General features: G+C 41.1%; 2 protein-coding genes and 1 long non-coding RNA gene across 5 annotated transcripts; 2 read left to right on the top strand and 1 right to left on the bottom strand.

Annotated features, from left to right (window-relative positions):
• The first annotated feature begins 7,666 nt into the window (after positions 1-7,666).
• On the top strand, positions 7,667-12,130 carry LOC116205130 (beta-xylosidase/alpha-L-arabinofuranosidase 2-like). The gene is made up of 7 exons (XM_031537622.1): positions 7,667-8,456; positions 9,054-9,341; positions 9,646-9,815; positions 9,918-10,015; positions 10,311-10,661; positions 10,794-11,204; positions 11,341-12,130. The coding sequence occupies exons 1-7, from the start codon at positions 7,938-7,940 to the stop codon at positions 11,913-11,915; spliced, it is 2,412 nt and encodes an 803-aa protein (XP_031393482.1). The 5' UTR covers positions 7,667-7,937; the 3' UTR covers positions 11,916-12,130.
• An 868-nt stretch (positions 12,131-12,998) lies between these two features.
• On the top strand, positions 12,999-16,987 carry LOC116205131 (BRASSINOSTEROID INSENSITIVE 1-associated receptor kinase 1-like). Of its 3 annotated transcripts, none has more exons than XM_031537626.1 (11): positions 12,999-13,273; positions 13,714-13,846; positions 13,956-14,027; positions 14,285-14,428; positions 14,550-14,582; positions 14,691-14,762; positions 14,867-14,943; positions 15,037-15,171; positions 15,419-15,760; positions 15,908-16,308; positions 16,465-16,987. In XM_031537626.1, the coding sequence occupies exons 1-11, from the start codon at positions 13,093-13,095 to the stop codon at positions 16,777-16,779; spliced, it is 1,905 nt and encodes a 634-aa protein (XP_031393486.1). In that variant the 5' UTR covers positions 12,999-13,092; the 3' UTR covers positions 16,780-16,987. The 3 variants fall into 3 exon arrangements, with proteins under 3 accessions (XP_031393486.1, XP_031393485.1, XP_031393483.1); XM_031537625.1 differs by having other exon boundaries at positions 14,511-14,582; positions 15,040-15,171; XM_031537623.1 differs by having other exon boundaries at positions 14,511-14,582.
• Positions 15,728-17,115, bottom strand: LOC116205135. The gene is made up of 3 exons (XR_004156459.1): positions 16,981-17,115; positions 16,720-16,833; positions 15,728-15,993 (listed from the first exon to the last, which is right to left on the bottom strand). It is a non-coding gene; the product is annotated as an uncharacterized LOC116205135 (long non-coding RNA).
• Between the last annotated feature and the right edge of the window lie 1,342 nt (positions 17,116-18,457).

The following is an 18,457-nucleotide window of genomic DNA, read 5'->3' as shown; positions in this document are numbered from 1 at the left end:
TCAAGGTATTAACTTATTCATGGCCTCCTCAAAGCCACGACTCTACCCTATAAATAGGGCATATCAACTAATTCACTCCTTTCACACGTGAAGTCCTTCGCACCCACAAACACACACATATAGTATCATATATCATTATTCCAAATTAATCAGCCAGAGAACACGAACAACCTCACTACTATTGTTGTTCGTAGGATATTATACGTACACGTATATTAAACCATGGGCAAGAAGATTCGGTTCGCCGGTGCAACTACCTTCTTTGGTCTGGTCTTCCTTTGCTTCCTCCTCATAGTTTCCTCGATGGTTAAGTGCCACCATGTGTTATTTATGCTCCGCATGTGTACTAGTTCGGATCAGTCTCGAATCTATGCAAAATATTATGTTGATCAGATCGAAGTGCCTAGAAGCATTTATGTATATATATGTCTTTACATACACAGCTCATGAACATTTTGTGGCTTGGTTTCCATGCAGCTGTGAAGATGGCGGAAGCAGGCTTATGCGGAAGACGGGGCAGCGGTTGTGCGGAGACTGCGGTGCCTGCAAAACACGGTGCAGGCAAGTGGAGGGTGCGGTTATGGGACTTTGTCGTGCCAGGGGAGTCGAGTCGATATTCTGCATCTGATACTATCAGTGCTAGGAAGTTAAGGAACCTGCGGCCTAGAGCGGATTCATTTCACTCCTCTAGAATCGATCAGAATATACATCGACGAAAATTTTGTTCGTTCAAATAATATACATTGGTTTGGTTTCTTGACGATGGACATCTTCTCGATGGCTGGCTTGTTCCATTTCATTGATCCACTGGGCCGGGTCGATTGTTGTCCAAGGCTGGGCCCCTCATGTTCCTACTTTTGAGTTTTGATCTAATCATAAATTATCCGAACAGACATTACGAATGTATTGAGTCGGTATCCCGATCGAGAAATTTTCATATCATCCCGTAACTCCTAGAAGGCACGACACTAAGCATGCAATGACTAGAAATCTAGCCACGACGAATTTTAGAATCGTGCAATGCATTGTGCCTTTCCCCTTTTATTTTCAGTGAACAGGCCGTCCTAATTTAGATGTTTCGACGAAGGTCGATGGAATTGAGCCAAAAAAAATTAGAAACTATAATTTATATATGTGTATATATAAAAGGTGAGGAAGTTTCTACGTCAACCGCATACGTCAAAACGATCCACTTCGAGGTTGCCGTTTTCACTTTTCCAATAATAGAAAGCGACCCATGAGGCTGTGAAATTGTTTTCAGGCCTCATCCACTAGGAACTTGAAGAATCACATTGGATTGGATATTTCATTTCTCTAAGTATTGAAATTGAGACTTTTAATTTATATGCACTCCATCCCATCAATTTCTTTTTGGAAAGGAACCGTCATCTACGCTATTAACATGCTACCGTACGTCTTTAAATTGGATGTCTTCCACAAAAAATGAGAATTCGACTCCCTTCTTTTGAAAGAATTAATCACACCGGGCAATCGAATTTTCATATCCTTGAAAATATAAAATTTCTTATGTGACGAAATTGATAAATACCAACCTCTGCGAAATAATAGACTATGATGTGTGGACCAATATCATGATTGATTATGCGTATATCAATGTACATGTCCACTTTACGTTAAGATATATTACTTATTCAATGTATTCTTGATAAAGTGATCAACTAAAGATCACATAAATTAACATATCACCTCTCTTTCGTGTGTATGCATGTATATATATAAAGGTGTATCACATACTTTATATATGTATATATATATATATAGACACATGACCAACTTTTAATGAATAATAATAAAATCATCGTTTCTTCCCAGTCGGTGGCATACACTGACAATCTTGGAGTGAGCAAAAAGGATTATTCCAAAAGACATTATTCCATGAACAGTATCATATTGTCCTGAATTAATCAAATCAAAATGGGTTGTTCTTCAAATCCTTAATTATTTCAAAAAAAAGAAAAAATTCTCCATGCATCAATGCCGACAATCGATGAGTCATTTGTTCGTGATAATAATTTAAACAAACATTCGATCGATAAGAATGAGACTTTAGGAAAAGAAAGGAGAGTCACGTCGATAGATTAATTGATTAATTATCGGTCTCTTTTCCAATGATGAAACATCGTCCCGTAGAATGGACATATATGAAATATCGAATATACTCATCATCCCCTCATCTGAAAGCAACGAAGGAATCATTTTGGCTTTTCTAACGTATTCAATTACGAAGAAGACATCTTATCCACGAACGGTATGTAGGCCCATCCCGCACCATACCAAGTTGCATACTTTGCCATGCGTAGCCATTTCTCCTTTTTAATCCCTCTACGAATAGTGAAAACAGCTAAATGCCCCGTGGTTTTTCGGTCTTTGGGTTTTGGCCGACATAGCTACCTCATGAAGAGTGATTCGCCATATATATGCATAGATCTCTTACCTTATAGAAGAGATACGAACTATGCATTATCACCCAATTACAAGGCCTTGGCTTTCATTCGAAGCATCTTTAATTTTCTGAGTTTTTCGTAGTCGGTTAAAGAGAGCTATAATTTTCGTAGCCTTCACAAAATTTGCATGCATATATATATACACTATCGCTCCTATTTTTCTTGAAAATGGTGGAAATTTTAATAATTAATGTGTATATAATAAAGTTTTATTTAGAAAAAGGTCACAATTATAAAATGAGATTCTCTTGGCCATGTTTGGTGGTCGGGATGACAAACGGAATGAGATTTTGAAAATCCCTACATATGTTTGAACACACCGGGATTGGTATAGGTTTTGAAATAATGTAGGATAACTTTAAAGGAAATTATTCCAATGAGGGGTGGAATAAAGGCGTATTAGGATTATTTTCAGCAAAAGACAAAATTGCCCCCACTATTGAGCCATTTTTTCCCCTAAAACAGCCATAGTAGGAGAGGGGTGGTGGGGTCCCGATGTTGACCACCACCGCTCCCAACGAGGTCGCGACGGATTCAGGAGTCACCTGCGACCTTGCTTGGGGCTATGGTGACTAGTGTCTCGAGAGAGAGAAAGAAATGATATGGGGTGGTGGGCCCCGATGTTGGCCACCACCACCCCTGGTGAGCTCGCCAGCGACCCTTGGGTCTGTCATGACCTCACCGGGGAAAGTGGTGGCTGGCGTGGGGGCCCCACCACCCCTCTCCTTTAACCATGACAACTTAGTTGAACTAAGTTTCTTTAAAAAAAAAATTATTGGATATAAATGTCATTTCTCTTGCTTATCCCAATCCCAAGTTATGGTATGTTTCGAATACTTGATTAGGATAATGTAAACCTATAGAATGTAAAATTTCTTTTCATCTCATTTCAATCCCTATAGTAAAATCCAATGACCAAACGTAGCCTTAAATAATAATAGAAGATATCTCCAATATATTGACTATTGTGGAAAAAAATTGCAGGGGATATTGTTTTTGGCAATGGGAAACAGCTAAAAATTTCCACCTCTTCATAAAAAAATTTTAAAAAAAATTAAATGACAGTAGTTTTCTTCTGGCTGAAGATATGATAATCACTTTCATGTTTTCTTTGTTTTTTTTAAAAGGTTCCGACATTTTCTGTTCATACTCGACTTCAAATTGTTTTCGATTTCTCCGCTTGACTAAACTTTTTGTCTAGTTACTAAACGTGATTTATTTATTATATTATAAAGAAAACTCGTAATGAGGATTAATTTTGCGAATAAATGGTAGGTTTAACTAAACCTAATGCATGCACCTTAACTGTGACTTTTTTTATATAAAAACTTTTTATTATTCAATTATAAGAAAAGTTCATAAACACGATATAAAAAAATACAAATTTAAATAAAGGATGAGAATTGAATTTATCACATTTTCATTTCATATGAAGGCGCATGTCACTGTACTCGCTTCTTTATTTTTTTTATACATATAGAAGAAACCTTAATTGTGATTATCTTGCAACTCCTATGCTAGCAAACTGATCGGCCCCGTTTCTAATTTGTGCATGAAATTCGGTCACTAAACTTATGATCACTCCTAACCATATGATGGTGAGATCAGTGATGGGAAAAGGAGAAGAAGGACTGACTCATTAAGGCACAGAAGGGCCCATATATAACTAAATTAGAAATTATAGTGATCATCATGAAGTGAATAAAGTTAGACACAAAGGAAGTCGGAAGAGAAATACATACCTAATGCATATATATCGGGCGGAGCATTTTACAAGTACGTGTATCATCGCAGTGAAACGTAAGACGCCGATCGAATCTCTCCCAAATGAGATTGAGAGCTGCGGGGCTGCGTGGGCTCAACTAACGGTTGGTAATTTTGGGGATGCCCGATGGAGAATTTAGGCTTACCTTCTAAATTACGCCAAACACGTGTTGGGTGGCCCTTCATATGATTAGATTTGCATTAAAGGCACTTGATGTCGATGTCAGGATCCAATAGGCTACAACTTCGTCCACAAAAAAAAAAATTCTATTTTCTTTTTAAAAATGGAGGTTTTATATAGATATATATATATATAGAGAGAGAGAGGTAGACAAATTAATGTAGCAAAAAAAAAAATTGTAGCTATCAAACTTCTGAATGCCAACGTATATATAAAAAAATGTCGTCATAAAAATAAAAAAGAGGTATGCAAATTAATGCCGTATGAAAGGTTTACTTTTAAAATTCATACAAAATGCTCTCTAAGATTACATGTGAATTCCAATTCAAGTAAGGTGGGTCCATTAAGGGATAAAATTGTATGAATTATTTCAATTCATAATATTTGAACTCGAGAATATTCTTATGGAAACAAACGCCAAACCACTTGAATCAACTCAAATTAATTCTCGAATATCTTTATTTAACGTTTTGTTTTCCTTTACTAAATTTATAAACCTCATTTATAATTTTTTAAAAGAAAAACTTAGGTCGTGCTTGATTTTAAAGTTGAATAGAGTTAAGTTTTGATTTTAATTGGTTTGTAATGATTGTGTTGTTGAATTATAAGAAAAAGTGTGAAAAAGTAATAAATAGTTCAGAGAAAGTAATGATTTTGTTATTGAATTGTGGAAAAATTAATGAATAGTTGAAGGTATTTAGTATTAAGAATTGAATTGAACGGTTAAAAAAATTGAAGAAAAAGATAAAAAATAATAATTATGTTGTTGAATGGAATGTAAGTAGAGTTACGTGAAATAGAGTTAAAAGAATTTTCTGAAATTAAATGGGCCTTGAAAAGTCTAATCTCTACTCTAATATATCACATCATGACCCTGAGCGCCAATGTAGTACAAACTTTAGAAATTTGTGCAGAGACTTATGCGCGCAGGACCACATACGAATATCGTACTTAATTTTGGAATGAAAACCGCTGTAATACTTGGCATGAAGACTCGAGAGAAACAATAAAGCCAAAGCTCAGCACAAGGAGAAACGCAATCATCTCGAGCTATTTATCATTCTTTCCATATACACACTTCACTTTTACGTACCACTTTTTGGCGAAAGTATGTATAGGATTCCAAATCAACTGACTGTTCGTAACATCAACGCAAGGTTCATGAGCTACCTGTAAACCGTCACGTGACGTTAATCGCGGCCCCATCGCAAGTTGCAATGCAATGGCCCAATCCCAGATCAGAAAAAGCAAGTCCCCCCCCCCCCCACGCGCCTTGTCCTCCACGCTCCGTCCAGGCGTCCGCGGTGGCTTACAGTCGTGACCCACCTGTCCTTTACTTACGGCTGGGCCCCACCACAGGCACCCCCTCCCTCCCGTGAGTTCGAGGGTCCGATATTTCTCTGTGGGCCCCACCCTGTGATGCCCCGACACTGCGACTTTTTGCCCTTTCCCGGTGACGGACCAATCAGGAAGCGGCGGAAGATTCACTAATGAAATATTTAAAAATAGAAAATTATCGAAGGAGCGGCTTTGGCGCTTACGGCTCGGTTTGGCTTTTCTCCCGTTCTAAGTAAAAAAGGACTTCGGCTGGGACGGCTCCGGCGTCGTGTTGCGAGACTAGTGCTTTACAGTTCATTGCGGTCGATTCAGCAATAAAGTTTGGTTTGGTAAGCTCAGTTTTGGATTCATTTGATTTCCAATAATCGCTCCCCGTTAAGCAAAAAAATGTTTAGTTTCCAATAAGTCGGAGTGATGTAACCGAGCTGTTTTCGTGTCAAACAATTAGGTGAAAGGGATTCTATCTCCCCGATGGTTGAGTATCGCCAAATATCAATAAAGAATGACACAGATGCTACAATACCATTGTCGCACCCCCCATTAATATGGTAGCTAGCTAATACATTATTTGACACGGCATTGAAATGCAAAGAATAGTATTTCATATCTTCCCAAAAGCAAAAGATTATCATAAAATATTGATATGAGACTCCAACCTACAACATCATTATTGGAATATACAATTTTCACATTAAAAATGATAAATCGTTGTACTTTTATTCCCGCTTTTTGCACCTGTCATTACTGTGCTAGTTGGCTATTGCAATATATGTCACCTAGGATTTATATACGATGTGACTCTCCAGGCTCATAATAAGCAGAATTTTCCTTTTCCACTTGGGCTGCACATCCAAAACTTGATATAGTTTGGCTATTGCATTATGTGACATGGGATTATATACGATGTGACTCTTAATGCTCATAATATGCAATATTATCTTTTTCCACTTCCGCCGCACATCTAGAACTCGATATAGTTTAATGACAGTATCTAAAGAATAAATATGAGTGTTTACCTTTTCGATCCCATCTTATGCATGCACATGTAAGGACGTCTCCACCATCAAACCGTGTTACACAATTCGCACGTGCAGCTATCATCTTTCATGAACAAGCATCCTTTTCTATTTTGCGAATATAGCCATGCCATTTTTCATAATAATTTATCCATTCGATCACTTACCTAAGTTTTTATATGGAAGAACCCCTTTATATTTTACTTCAAACCTCTTTTAATGTGAATTAATGTCGTATAGTTACAGCTCTAGTTGGTCTACATAAAGCATACAGATGAACGGTCCTAACTACACTTGTGACTTACCACAATCCTAATTAGGACAAAATCATGCCAGTAACTTTTTTATTTACTATTTGGAGAAATTTAACCGTTTATGTCATGCATGACATACCCTTTTCTGACCTGCGGTAAAATTACATTACGTGGGGTCTGCGGGTTGAGGGAGTGAGGTGAGATGGAGGAATAGGGAAATAGAGTACAATCGTACATACCGAGTCACTCCGACACCTATCTAAATTTCGGAAAATCAACCCATTCCTTGATCCCTTGGAACCATTGTAACAATAATAACTGATGAGTCTCTTATGCATCCCGTGGTTACAGGATGCCGGGGACACGGTCCGGTTAAAAACGACCTATAATCTTCCATGTAATTTCGCCGGCTGGTCTCTGTGGAGCATGGTATAGCTTTCCTCGGATCTGAATACCATCTTGACCTTAAAAAGAACAGATTTCACTGTCGTCCACAAAGCTGTGTCCTTTGCCTATTATGAAGCCGATTCATCAGCAGCTCCTTCTTCCCCCTTCACCACCCAATTCCTTAATGCTCACTGTTAAAAACAGAGCCCGCTTTGCTTACAGTTTGATTTACAGTTTCACTCCCTCCCTCCCTCCCTCCCTTCCTCCTTTCTCTCTTTGTTCTTCAGCTTGCCATTCACTTCCACTGTAGAAACCAAACCAAACCAAACCAAACCAAACCGGACAAGACAAGAGGACTCGCAACTTGGTAAAGCAGAGGATCATCGATCAACTCACGGGCTTGTCTTATAAAGAAAAGGTTTAGCCTTTAAATGCTTTAAGGGGGCTCTGCTTACAGTGCAGATTCTTCTCCTTCCCTCCCTCCCTTTTATCCAATACCCTTCACGGGCTGCTACAAAACAAACCTTTGCGTATGTGTTCGCCTTATTTAACAATTCAATCGCGTAGGAGACCGAACCCGTCCTTTTCTCTCGTCTCGTCTTTCGGAGGTCAGTCGATGGCCTCGAGAAACAGAGGACTCTGTTTCAGCTCCTCTGTTTTGCTCTGTCTCGCCCTCTGCCTCGGCTCTGGTTGGTTGGCCCCTTCCTGGGTCTCCGCCCAGACGCCCGTCTTCGCCTGCGATGTCGAGTCGACCCCGAGCTTGGCGGGGTTCCCGTTCTGCAATGCCAGCCTGGGGGTCCCGGATAGGGTCGCCGACTTGGTCCAGCGGCTGACCCTGCAGGAGAAGATTGGGTTCTTGGTGAACGCTGCTGGGGCGGTCAGCAGACTCGGGATACCCAAGTACGAGTGGTGGTCCGAGGCTCTACACGGGGTCTCCTACGTCGGCCCTGGAACCCGGTTCTCTAGCTTAGTCCCTGGAGCCACTAGCTTCCCTCAGGTTATCCTCACAGCAGCTTCATTCAATGCCACACTGTTCGAAGCCATTGGAAAGGTATTAATATACCCATCTCTCCATTTCATTTGTTGCTCGTTATATGCGTTTCGAACGTCAAGTCGGTTCATGAGTTGTTATTATCGGTTTTAGATCCATGTCTTTTGATTAACTTTCCTTCCAAGATCAGGCGATCACGAACCACTACTCGACAAAAATGCATGTTGGTGTGGAAATGATCTTTCTCGAATCCGCATTGGATTGAGTTCATGTTCTTAACGTCGAGAAATTATTCAAATACCAAATTTAGCAATGACAAGCTGTAAAGATGCCAACTAAAATCTTACAATAAACTCCGAATGCCGAAATCTCTGTGCCATCTATTTACTTAACTTCCACCAAGAAAAAGGTGGAGATTTTTCTTGGTGGGAGTTAGCTGTTAGGAATATTAATCTTCACAGAACTGCTAAGACATCAAATCGTCTAGAGAAACGGAGAATCCAAATACCCAAGATGAAGAAAGCACAGCTTGCAGGCTGTAAATATGGCTCAGATTGTTACTGGGAACCTACTTAACATATTAAATCGTGTTTATCACCGGATGTTCTTTTTCAAAAGGAGTGGTTATGGAACTTGACTTTCAATGTTTCGGCGCAGGTGGTTTCAACCGAAGCGCGAGCAATGCACAATGTAGGGCTGGCGGGCCTCACGTTCTGGTCCCCGAACATTAACATATTCCGGGACCCAAGATGGGGAAGAGGGCAGGAGACTCCCGGAGAGGACCCGTTGCTCTCCAGCAAGTATGGGGCAGGTTACATCAGAGGCCTGCAGCAGAGCGATGATAGTGATCCAGACCGGCTCAAGGTCGCCGCCTGCTGCAAGCATTACACGGCGTATGACTTGGATAACTGGAAGGGAGTCGACCGATACCACTTCAATGCCATTGTAATTTACTATCATCCTTGTGAAAATTATGCACATATTTACAGACTACTGCGCACTGCATGATGATGTCTCATTCAGGAGTTAGGGCGTAAGTAGCTTCGACTATTAACGCATAACAAATGACACCCTATCAGTTCTATGAGAACAGTTAATCATATTGAATTGGAACGTCGGGAGTGTTATGCATGTAGATATTCGTGCGTGAAGGGATGAAAATTTTGATATCTTGCATGATGGTGCATTCGACTAATTTCTTGTGCACTTCAAGTGTGTGATTGTCTTGTTGTACTTTTGATTCGAGTAGGTGACTCAACAAGACTTGGATGATACGTTCCAACCGCCATTCAAGAGCTGTGTTATCGACGGGAATGTCGCGAGTGTTATGTGTTCGTACAACCAAGTTAATGGCAAGCCCACCTGTGCAGACCCGGATCTTCTCGCCGGAGTGATTCGGGGCCAATGGAAACTGAATGGGTATGTGATTCCTTATACACCTGCATACCTGATCCTCCGATATGTGTTCATTTTCCAATCGGCAATTGGGTTTCGCTTACGTGTTCACTTGCTGCTCTGTAGCTACATCGTTTCCGACTGCGACTCGGTGGATGTGTTATATAACTCCCAGCACTACACCAAGACGCCAGAAGAGGCTGCTGCTGCGTCTATTTTGGCAGGTGAAATTAATATTTTTAATCTGTCCTCTGAGTGATCGTATTGATTTTTTTTTTGTGTGGACCGTGGTATTCGAAAAATCACAAGGACTAGAACCCGATACCTTACTTAAGTGGAACAAACAGCAAACCACTTGAATCAATCTACTTTAGAGAATAGGACTAAGGGACACAATAAGGGCCAAACTAGAAAGGTTTCCAAAGTATTGTGGGGAAAAACTGAGTCTGAGGAGTCAACTGACATACTATTCAAAGTTCAGGGATGAATTAACGCGAAAATGGATTTGCTGCTCTGCAGGGCTGGACCTGAACTGCGGCTCATTCCTCGGCCAGCACACGCAGGCAGCGGTGACCGCCGGCCTCCTGGACGAGGCCGCCATCAACAAGGCCATCTCGAACAACTTCGCCACCTTGATGCGGCTGGGCTTCTTCGACGGCGACCCGAGGAAGCAGCTCTACGGCAAGCTCGGACCCGCGGACGTGTGCACGCCAGAGAACCAGGAGCTCGCCCGCGACGCCGCGAGGCAGGGGATCGTGCTGCTCAAGAACGCGGAAGGCTCCTTGCCCCTCGCCTCGTCGTCGATCAAATCCCTAGCGGTGATCGGACCCAACGCTAACGTCACCAAGACCATGATCGGGAACTACGAAGGTAAACTGCTCGAGCAAATGCCCAGCTTGGAATTGACCTAGAAGACACTTTCAGATTTTTGGAAAACGGAAAACAGTTTCCAGATTTTCAGACAACGAGGAGGATCAAATGCGTGTCTTTTGAAATTTGCAGGTACTCCCTGCAAGTACGTCACACCCTTTCAAGGCCTAACTGCGTATGCTCCGACCACCTACGCTCCGGGATGCGCCAATGTGGCATGCAGCGCGGCCCAGCTTGATGACGCGAAGAAGATTGCGGCCTCGGCTGATGCCACGGTTCTTGTAATGGGCGCTGATCAATCCATCGAGGCTGAGAGTCGGGACAGGGTCGACCTCCTTCTCCCAGGGCAGCAGTCGCTCCTGATATCGGAAGTCGCAAATGTGTCGAAAGGACCAGTCATCCTTGTGATCATGTCCGGAGGTGGAATGGACATTCAGTTCGCAAAGGATAACAATAAGATTACGAGCATCTTGTGGGTCGGCTACCCTGGCGAAGCCGGAGGAGTTGCGATAGCCGACATAATTTTCGGGGTCTACAACCCAAGTGAGTATAATTTGTGTCGTGAAGCTCAAGAACCGAAATACTTGATCCAACTTGAGCTTGAGCATTGCCAATTTTTGTAGTTCATTTCTCGGCTCAATTATATTCGCATTTCTGACCCTGCAGTTTATTTTGTCAGGTGGAAGACTCCCTATGACATGGTACCCGCAATCGTACGTGGACAAGGTCCCCATGACAAACATGAACATGAGACCGGACCCAGCCACGGGCTACCCAGGGCGGACATACCGGTTCTACACTGGTGACACTGTCTTTTCATTTGGTGATGGGCTTAGCTATTCGAAGTTCACCCACCACCTTGATGAGGCACCAGAGCTGGTCTCTGTCCCGTTAGAGTTGAATCACGCTTGCAAATTATCTGACAAGTGCAAGTCCGTAGATGCTGTTGAACAGATATGTGGAAACCTAGGATTCGACATCAACTTGCGGGTCAAGAACTCGGGAATGATGAGCGGGAGTCACACGGTGTTCTTTTTGAGCAGCCCGCCCTCAGTTCATGGGTCGCCAAGGAAACACCTGCTGGGCTTTGACAAGGTCTTTGTCGATGCCCGCGGCGAGACACCGGTGAGTTTCAGGGTGGACGTGTGCAAGCACCTCAGCGTGGTCGATGAGGTCGGGGCCCGGAAGATCGCGCTAGGGCAACACGTGCTTCACATAGGGGACTTGCAACATTCGTTCAGCGTGGGGGTTTAAATTTGAATTTCTCACTTGTTTGGTCCAAAATTTTTTGGGCTTCGCCTTTTCTCTCCAAAGGCAAAGGCAATTCCCAAAGACGGGAAATTATTGAGAACGCTTTGAATAAGTTCGTATGGGAAATTTGCAAGAATTTTCTCAGCCCTCAATGTACCCGAAACGATTCAAAGATCAAATTTTTGAATCCAACTGAAGCTTTGTGCTTTTCCATGATCTGTCCTGTGATGTAGTGTTGAATGCTGAACCTTGCTCTAAATTAAATCGAAAAAAGTCTGAACATTTGATACTCGAACCGAGAAATGAAGCGGATCCCCTGCTTTGGAACATATTAGGATTGAATTTCGATGAATATTCAAGGTTGGAGCTGGGATCAGTTTCAATGGCGAAAAGCGTGAATGGAGAAAAGGAAACCTTCGGCCAATCAGGCAAGCGATGGTGATGGTTGGTGGACCGATGAGGATATTATTTGAATGAGGCCTAGTTATGTCGATTGATTCTCTGGGGTCTTGCCCTGGTTCCTTGTGATTCGAAGGCCTTTTGGAGCTAAACGTTCGTCAGTTTCCGGAGAAAAACTCCCTCCTCGCATGGTTCATCCACATTAGGACCCGGCTTCTCCGGTCTTCGAATCCTTTAACAGCAGAAGAGCTTAATCCAAAAGGCCATCGTAGACTGCCAGGAAGAGTGGATAAATGATCTAAAGAACTGGCACAATAAGATTTTCCGGCCATGGCTGAGGATACTGTTAGGAATATCAAACTTTTTTTTTTTTTACTAGTAAAAGGATAATAACTTATATTCAAAAGGCACTGAAAAGGTCTAAACACATATACTATTAGGAATATCGAACTTAGATTACCATCTTAGTCTACTTGCCGAGCTTAAGTATGAAGGCTAATTTTAACCTTTCCTCGATCGCAGATGACATAGATATGAAAAGAGACAAAGTTGATCAACCGTGTTTGACCCGTTATACTTTCGCTTTTATTATTGAGTGGTGGAAGAACATTGTTATGGGACCCTGAAGTCAATGATTGATTAAGGGAAAGACTTTGACTTCACTAGTTCTTCGCGCCAACACAAACGGCAGGGCTGGTCCTCTCACATTTCCAGGCAAACCTTCGCTTTCGGGAACTTCCATTCCAAACCGAGTAACAAGAATCAAGGAAGAAACCTTGGAATGTTCAAGGAAGCTCATGATTTAATCATCATGTTCCTGCTTTCCGGGATTAATCCCGTCTCTTCTCTCCGAAAAATCTCTCAATTCCCTTCGTCAAAGATGATCGGGAGGGCCTTCCTAGTTCTTCTTTGGTTGGACGTTCAGCTACAATCTCTGCTCGGAGTTGCTGGTAACCTTGAAAGTGGGTTCTCTGTTTCTTGCCATCTTCAGTTAAATTTGTTACCAGACAAATGAAAAGCTCATTGCAAATGATCGAGTAGGTCTAGTGCGATATGTACAAAAAACTCCCGACGATACCAAATACATTTGGTCTCTGAGTTGTTGGATGTCTTCTTTTCATTCTTCATGTTGACTTGTTCAACTCCTTGACTGATTCTACATCTTGCAAATGTAAGCCGGATAGTGAACTGGTTATCAATAAATCTCTCTGTCCATTGTTGTTTGATTATCCGATATGTTTGCTTTGTGAAGTTTTGGTGTAGTACGAATAAAATGACATGTAATTCTGTTGACTGCAACTATGCTGTTCATATGATGAGGGCATGAGTCCCTAGCAGACTATTCAAGTTGTCTGTAAATGTGCAATTGCTAATGATCGCTTCATTTCCGCTAATTAATCAGGTGATGCATTGATTGAGTTCAAGAACGTGTTATATAGCCCAAATGATGTTCTGCAGAGTTGGGATTCTAGCCTTGCCGATCCTTGCACATGGTTTCATGTGACCTGCAACAATGAAAACAGCGTGACACGGGTGTGAGTTACACAAACTGCTATCTCACTTTCTGCCGTTTGCTCGTGGCTGTTTCCAAACTTTCATCACGGATTTTCTGATGGTACATAATTGCATATTCATTCCACCCAGTGATCTCGGGAATGCAAATTTAACGGGTCAATTGGTTGCTGCACTTGGGAAGCTCCCGAATCTGCAGTATTTGTGAGTAGGCATCCTTCTCTTTGATGGTCCAAATATGCATTTGTACATCGATGGTCTCAACTTGTTGAAAGCTCAACCGCTGGCAATATCTTGTTATCATATCATATCCGTGTTAGTCTATTTAATAAATGGATGACATGCTTGGTGAAGTATCTGTTTATTACAATGTCTGGTGTATCTAAATGTCTACCTTCTGAAAACTTCATTTGAGGCTTATCAGTTGAAAACCGCTTATTCGGGATTGACTCTTGTGACAGGGAACTCTATGGTAACAGGTTAAGTGGCACAATACCAGATGAGTTTGGGAACTTGACAAAGTTGGTGACACTGGATCTTTACTCGAACAACTTAATCGGTCCCATACCAAACTCCTTTGGGAATCTACAATTGCTCGGATACCTGTATTAAAACATTTCTTATACATTGTTAGCTTCTCGAAAGCCCTTCTACATTGCGACTTACAATCATTGAGATTTTATATAGGCGTCTGAACAATAACAGCTTGAGCGGTTCCATCCCCAGGTCTCTAACCAGCGTAAACGCATTACAAGTGCTGTGAGTATTACTTTCAAATGCATTAGAATTTGCGAACTCTTTTACTTCTCAAGCCTTCTGAATCCTGGGCAGTTTTTTCAACTTGCATTTCAATGTGGAAACTTGTAGTGATCTTTCGCACAACAACCTCGAGGGAATCGTTCCAATCGATGGCTCTTTCTCGAAATTCACTAATCTCAGGTCTGTTGTTCACCAGCAGTGCCTTCTATTGTTAAGTGTAACTTGAGGGCTCAGCATTGCTTTCAGTTGGCTAACTGGGCCTTTTGCCTGTACTTTATTGTTAGTTTTCAAGGTAATAAGCAGCTCAGTTATGCTCCGAGCCCTCCACCCCCTCCGCCGGCTGCCACATCTTCTCCTCCATGTACGCATATACATATAATATACTTCGGATTAATTTCTTTCATAGTATCTGCATTAGTATATAATTATTATCTCTAATCCCCTTGATTCTTAGCAGCTAGAATAAATAAAACGAGAATTATTGCTGGAGGAGTCGCCGCCGGTGCAGCCCTTCTCTTTGCTGCTCCCACACTTTTGATTTGCCTCTGGAGAAGAAGCAGCCCGCCTGTTCATTTCTTCGATATACCAGGTCCGTAACTTATTCTAAAAAGCAGTGTAATATTTTCACGTTGGTCAGAACCCAATGCAGAAGCAGAGCCGATTGTGTTTGGGAGGCACCTGATACCTCTGCTGCCTGATTTAAAACAGCTACTATACCAAGTGAAATTTCGATAGACAATTTTGAAATTATTACGTGGAATATCGTAATGTGCTTTCACTATATGCACAGATTTGGCTTTCTATAAGACTTTTTAACTCGTTTAGGGGATTTGCAGGGGAAGAGGAACCCGAAGTTCATTTTGGACAGCTCAAAAAGTTCTCATTGCGTGAGCTGCAAGTTGCAACTGATAACTTCAGCCCAAAGAACATTCTGGGAAGAGGCGGGTTTGGGAAGGTTTATAAGGGACGTTTGGCTGAAGGGTCACTGGTAGCAGTGAAGAGGCTAAAGGAGGAGCATTCTCAGGGTGGGGAGTTGCAGTTCCAAACAGAGCTCGAAATGATCAGCTTGGCTGTTCACCGCAATCTTCTCAAACTAATCGGGTTTTGCATGACTCCAACGGAACGGTTGCTTGTTTATCCATATATGGCCAATGGAAGTGTAGCTTCGCGTCTCAGAGGTACTAAACTTCAATGTAGTCTTTATACAAATTTTGTTTTGAGCTGTGAAGCAACACTTGATGGGCAAAGTGAAGTGTGATTCCCGGCTTCGCTCCATTGTTATCAAGGTTGAGGTTGATGACTTATTTTTTTCCTGTGAATCTCAGCAATTGAGTGCCGAGATTCACAGCCTCCACTCGGATGGCCTACCCGGAAGCACATAGCACTTGGGGCAGCAAGAGGGCTAGCCTACCTGCACGAACAGTGTAACCCAAAGATCATCCACCGCGACGTGAAGGCAGCAAACATATTACTGGACGAGGATTTCGAACCAGTTGTGGGAGATTTTGGGCTAGCAAAGCTCATGCACTACAGAGACACTCATGTAACTACAGCTGTCCGCGGCACGATCGGTCACATCGCCCCAGAGTACCTCTCCACGGGAGTTGCGTCCGATAAGACTGATGTGTTCGGCTATGGGATAATGTTGCTTGAAATTCTTACTGGGCAGAGAGCATTTGATCTTGCCCGGCTTGCCGATGATGAGGATGTCATGTTGCTTGACTGGGTAAGAACTGAATCGAGACCTTCCACTTTTTACAAATGCTCGAATTCCATCTAGTTTCATTCACAATCAAAGATCCACCAGGTTTTTATAAAACTCGAAAATTTTCTGTTCCAAATAGGCCTGCCACTGAACTGTTGATCATGATCAAATTACTAGGTAAAAGGACTCCTGAGAGAGAGGAGATTGGAAGTCCTGATAGATTCCGATATTCAAGGAAACTACGTCGAAGAAGAGGTGGAGCAACTGATCCAAGTCGCTCTACTGTGCACGCAAGTTAATGGAAACGAGAGGCCAAAAATGTCCAAGGTGGTCGGGATGCTCGAAGGAGAGGGCTTAGCAGAAAGGTGGGAGGAGTGGCAGAAAGAGGAAATGCTTCAAGCCTCAAACAGACAGAACCAGCAAAACACTTACCCGTTCCATCCCAACTCCACTTCCCGCATTCTTGCAGATGAATTGTCCGGTCCCAGATGAACCCTTCCTTCTGATGAAAGAGTCCAATGGTTGAACTAGTGTGCATAGAAGGTTCTGCAGATTTTCGATGAGATTGTTAGAGACATTAAACTGTGAACTTTAAGACTCAAAACAGATCTTCTGATTGCTTTCAAGTGTAAAAGGATGCGGTCATAATCCTGGACAGTTACTATAAATGAGGAAGATATCTCGAATTCTTACCTGAAAACCGAATTGTGTCCGAGAACTCAAAACTTTTCTTTTAAGTGTATAGATGTTTGCCTAATTATTGCACATATATGATCATACAACAGATGTGGAATTTATCAAATTTTTGGATGCTTCCTTGTAGGATCATCGACACTTCTTATGGAAGATATTATTTCACACCGTAGCGGTAATCAGTCCAAAACATATACCTCAATCCGTTCAGACAAAGACAACCTGAATTGACAGGACAGCACCATATGCCGATGCAAATTCCTTGAATTGACAGGGTTGTTTATTTTGTGGAAAAATTGGGGAACTCTCAGGATTTCATTAAGCGGGTAAAACTTTTTGATATACATACAACATTTCCGATGATCTAATAACAATACTCGAGATCGAGTCAAGACTGCCCCTTTGAGTAGTTTTCGTCAAATGATTTGGAAGAGTAGTATCAAGAATTTTCTTCAAGTTCACGCGGTCCCTAAGCCAATCACAAGAATAAGCCACTCCAATTTCGATCGGTGCAAAAAGCATTCTCGACTCATGTATATATTAATTTTATGCATGATGTGTATGCAGTTCATATGTATTACAGGATACAACTTGTACATGTTTTTCGACGTGAGGCATGGCAAGTACAAAATACATTTTATTCTAAATCATTCAACTTTTTTACTTTGATCTCATACATTCGGACATTTTTAAATTTCGGATTATCCATTGTAAAGTTTTGCATCATACATTGTCATGAGTTTTCCAATGGATCCCGTGAACTGATCTATGACTACTTAAATGAGTTAATCGATTTCAATTTGCATTCAAAACAAGATTATCCATTTCCTTTTGACTCAATTCCTAAGTATTTCAAACAACACAATCTATATATCTATAGTAAAATTGCCTGCCACTAGCAATTAATAGGATTGCATTCAATAAGGCTAGAATCATCAATTTTATTTTATCTATCAATTTTTTTTTTGTAAAGACTTATGATCTTATAAAATTTGAATAAAAATACAAAAAAGAAACTTATGTGTTGCTATTGCTTTAGCGACTATATTAGACTTGTTATTTAATAAAATGATATTACTTATATAATTTCAAAAATACATTTAATTATAGACTATATATCTATATCTATATCACTATGTTTCATAAAATGTACTATTTAATATAGAGCAAGCTCTTCTGAAGTAATATAATTTAAGAAAATATTTAAAAAGTAATAATATGTGTAGATATTGATTTCTCGGTGGACTCTATTTTTTAGATTAAAAAAAATATAGTTTAGTTAAAAGTTGTTTTATATAAATGAGATACATAATTTCATAAATAAAGAAAATTTAAATTTAAATGAAATCGAAATCGTTCAAATTATCGGGGAATAGTTAGTAAATTGAATGACCGATGACTTAATGAGCAAGTTGTTGTTGTTTTTTTTTTTAATTCTACATAAATTATATGTTTTTGTGTTAATGAATCGTGCATT

The sequence above is a fragment of the Punica granatum genome, chromosome 4, assembly GCF_007655135.1.
Source record: "Punica granatum isolate Tunisia-2019 chromosome 4, ASM765513v2, whole genome shotgun sequence".
In the NCBI taxonomy this organism is placed as follows: Eukaryota; Viridiplantae; Streptophyta; class Magnoliopsida; order Myrtales; family Lythraceae; genus Punica; species Punica granatum.
The sequence above is the reverse complement of the archived record's forward strand: the minus strand, read 5'-3'. Positions and strand labels throughout refer to the sequence as shown.

Bases quoted from the DNA above. Each gene is read 5' to 3' on its own strand.
- LOC116205130 (XM_031537622.1), top strand. From the start codon at position 7,938: ATGTGTTCGCCTTATTTAACAATTCAATCGCGTAGGAGACCGAACCCG. The intron at 8,457-9,053 runs GTATTAATATAC...GTTTCGGCGCAG, and splicing joins TGTTCGAAGCCATTGGAAAG to GTGGTTTCAACCGAAGCGCG. The intron at 9,816-9,917 runs GTATGTGATTCC...GCTGCTCTGTAG, and splicing joins GGCCAATGGAAACTGAATGG to CTACATCGTTTCCGACTGCG.
- LOC116205131 (XM_031537623.1), top strand. From the start codon at position 13,093: ATGTTCAAGGAAGCTCATGATTTAATCATCATGTTCCTGCTTTCCGGG. The intron at 14,763-14,866 runs GTCTGTTGTTCA...CTTTATTGTTAG, and splicing joins TCGAAATTCACTAATCTCAG to TTTTCAAGGTAATAAGCAGC. The intron at 15,172-15,418 runs GTCCGTAACTTA...GGGGATTTGCAG, and splicing joins TCATTTCTTCGATATACCAG to GGGAAGAGGAACCCGAAGTT.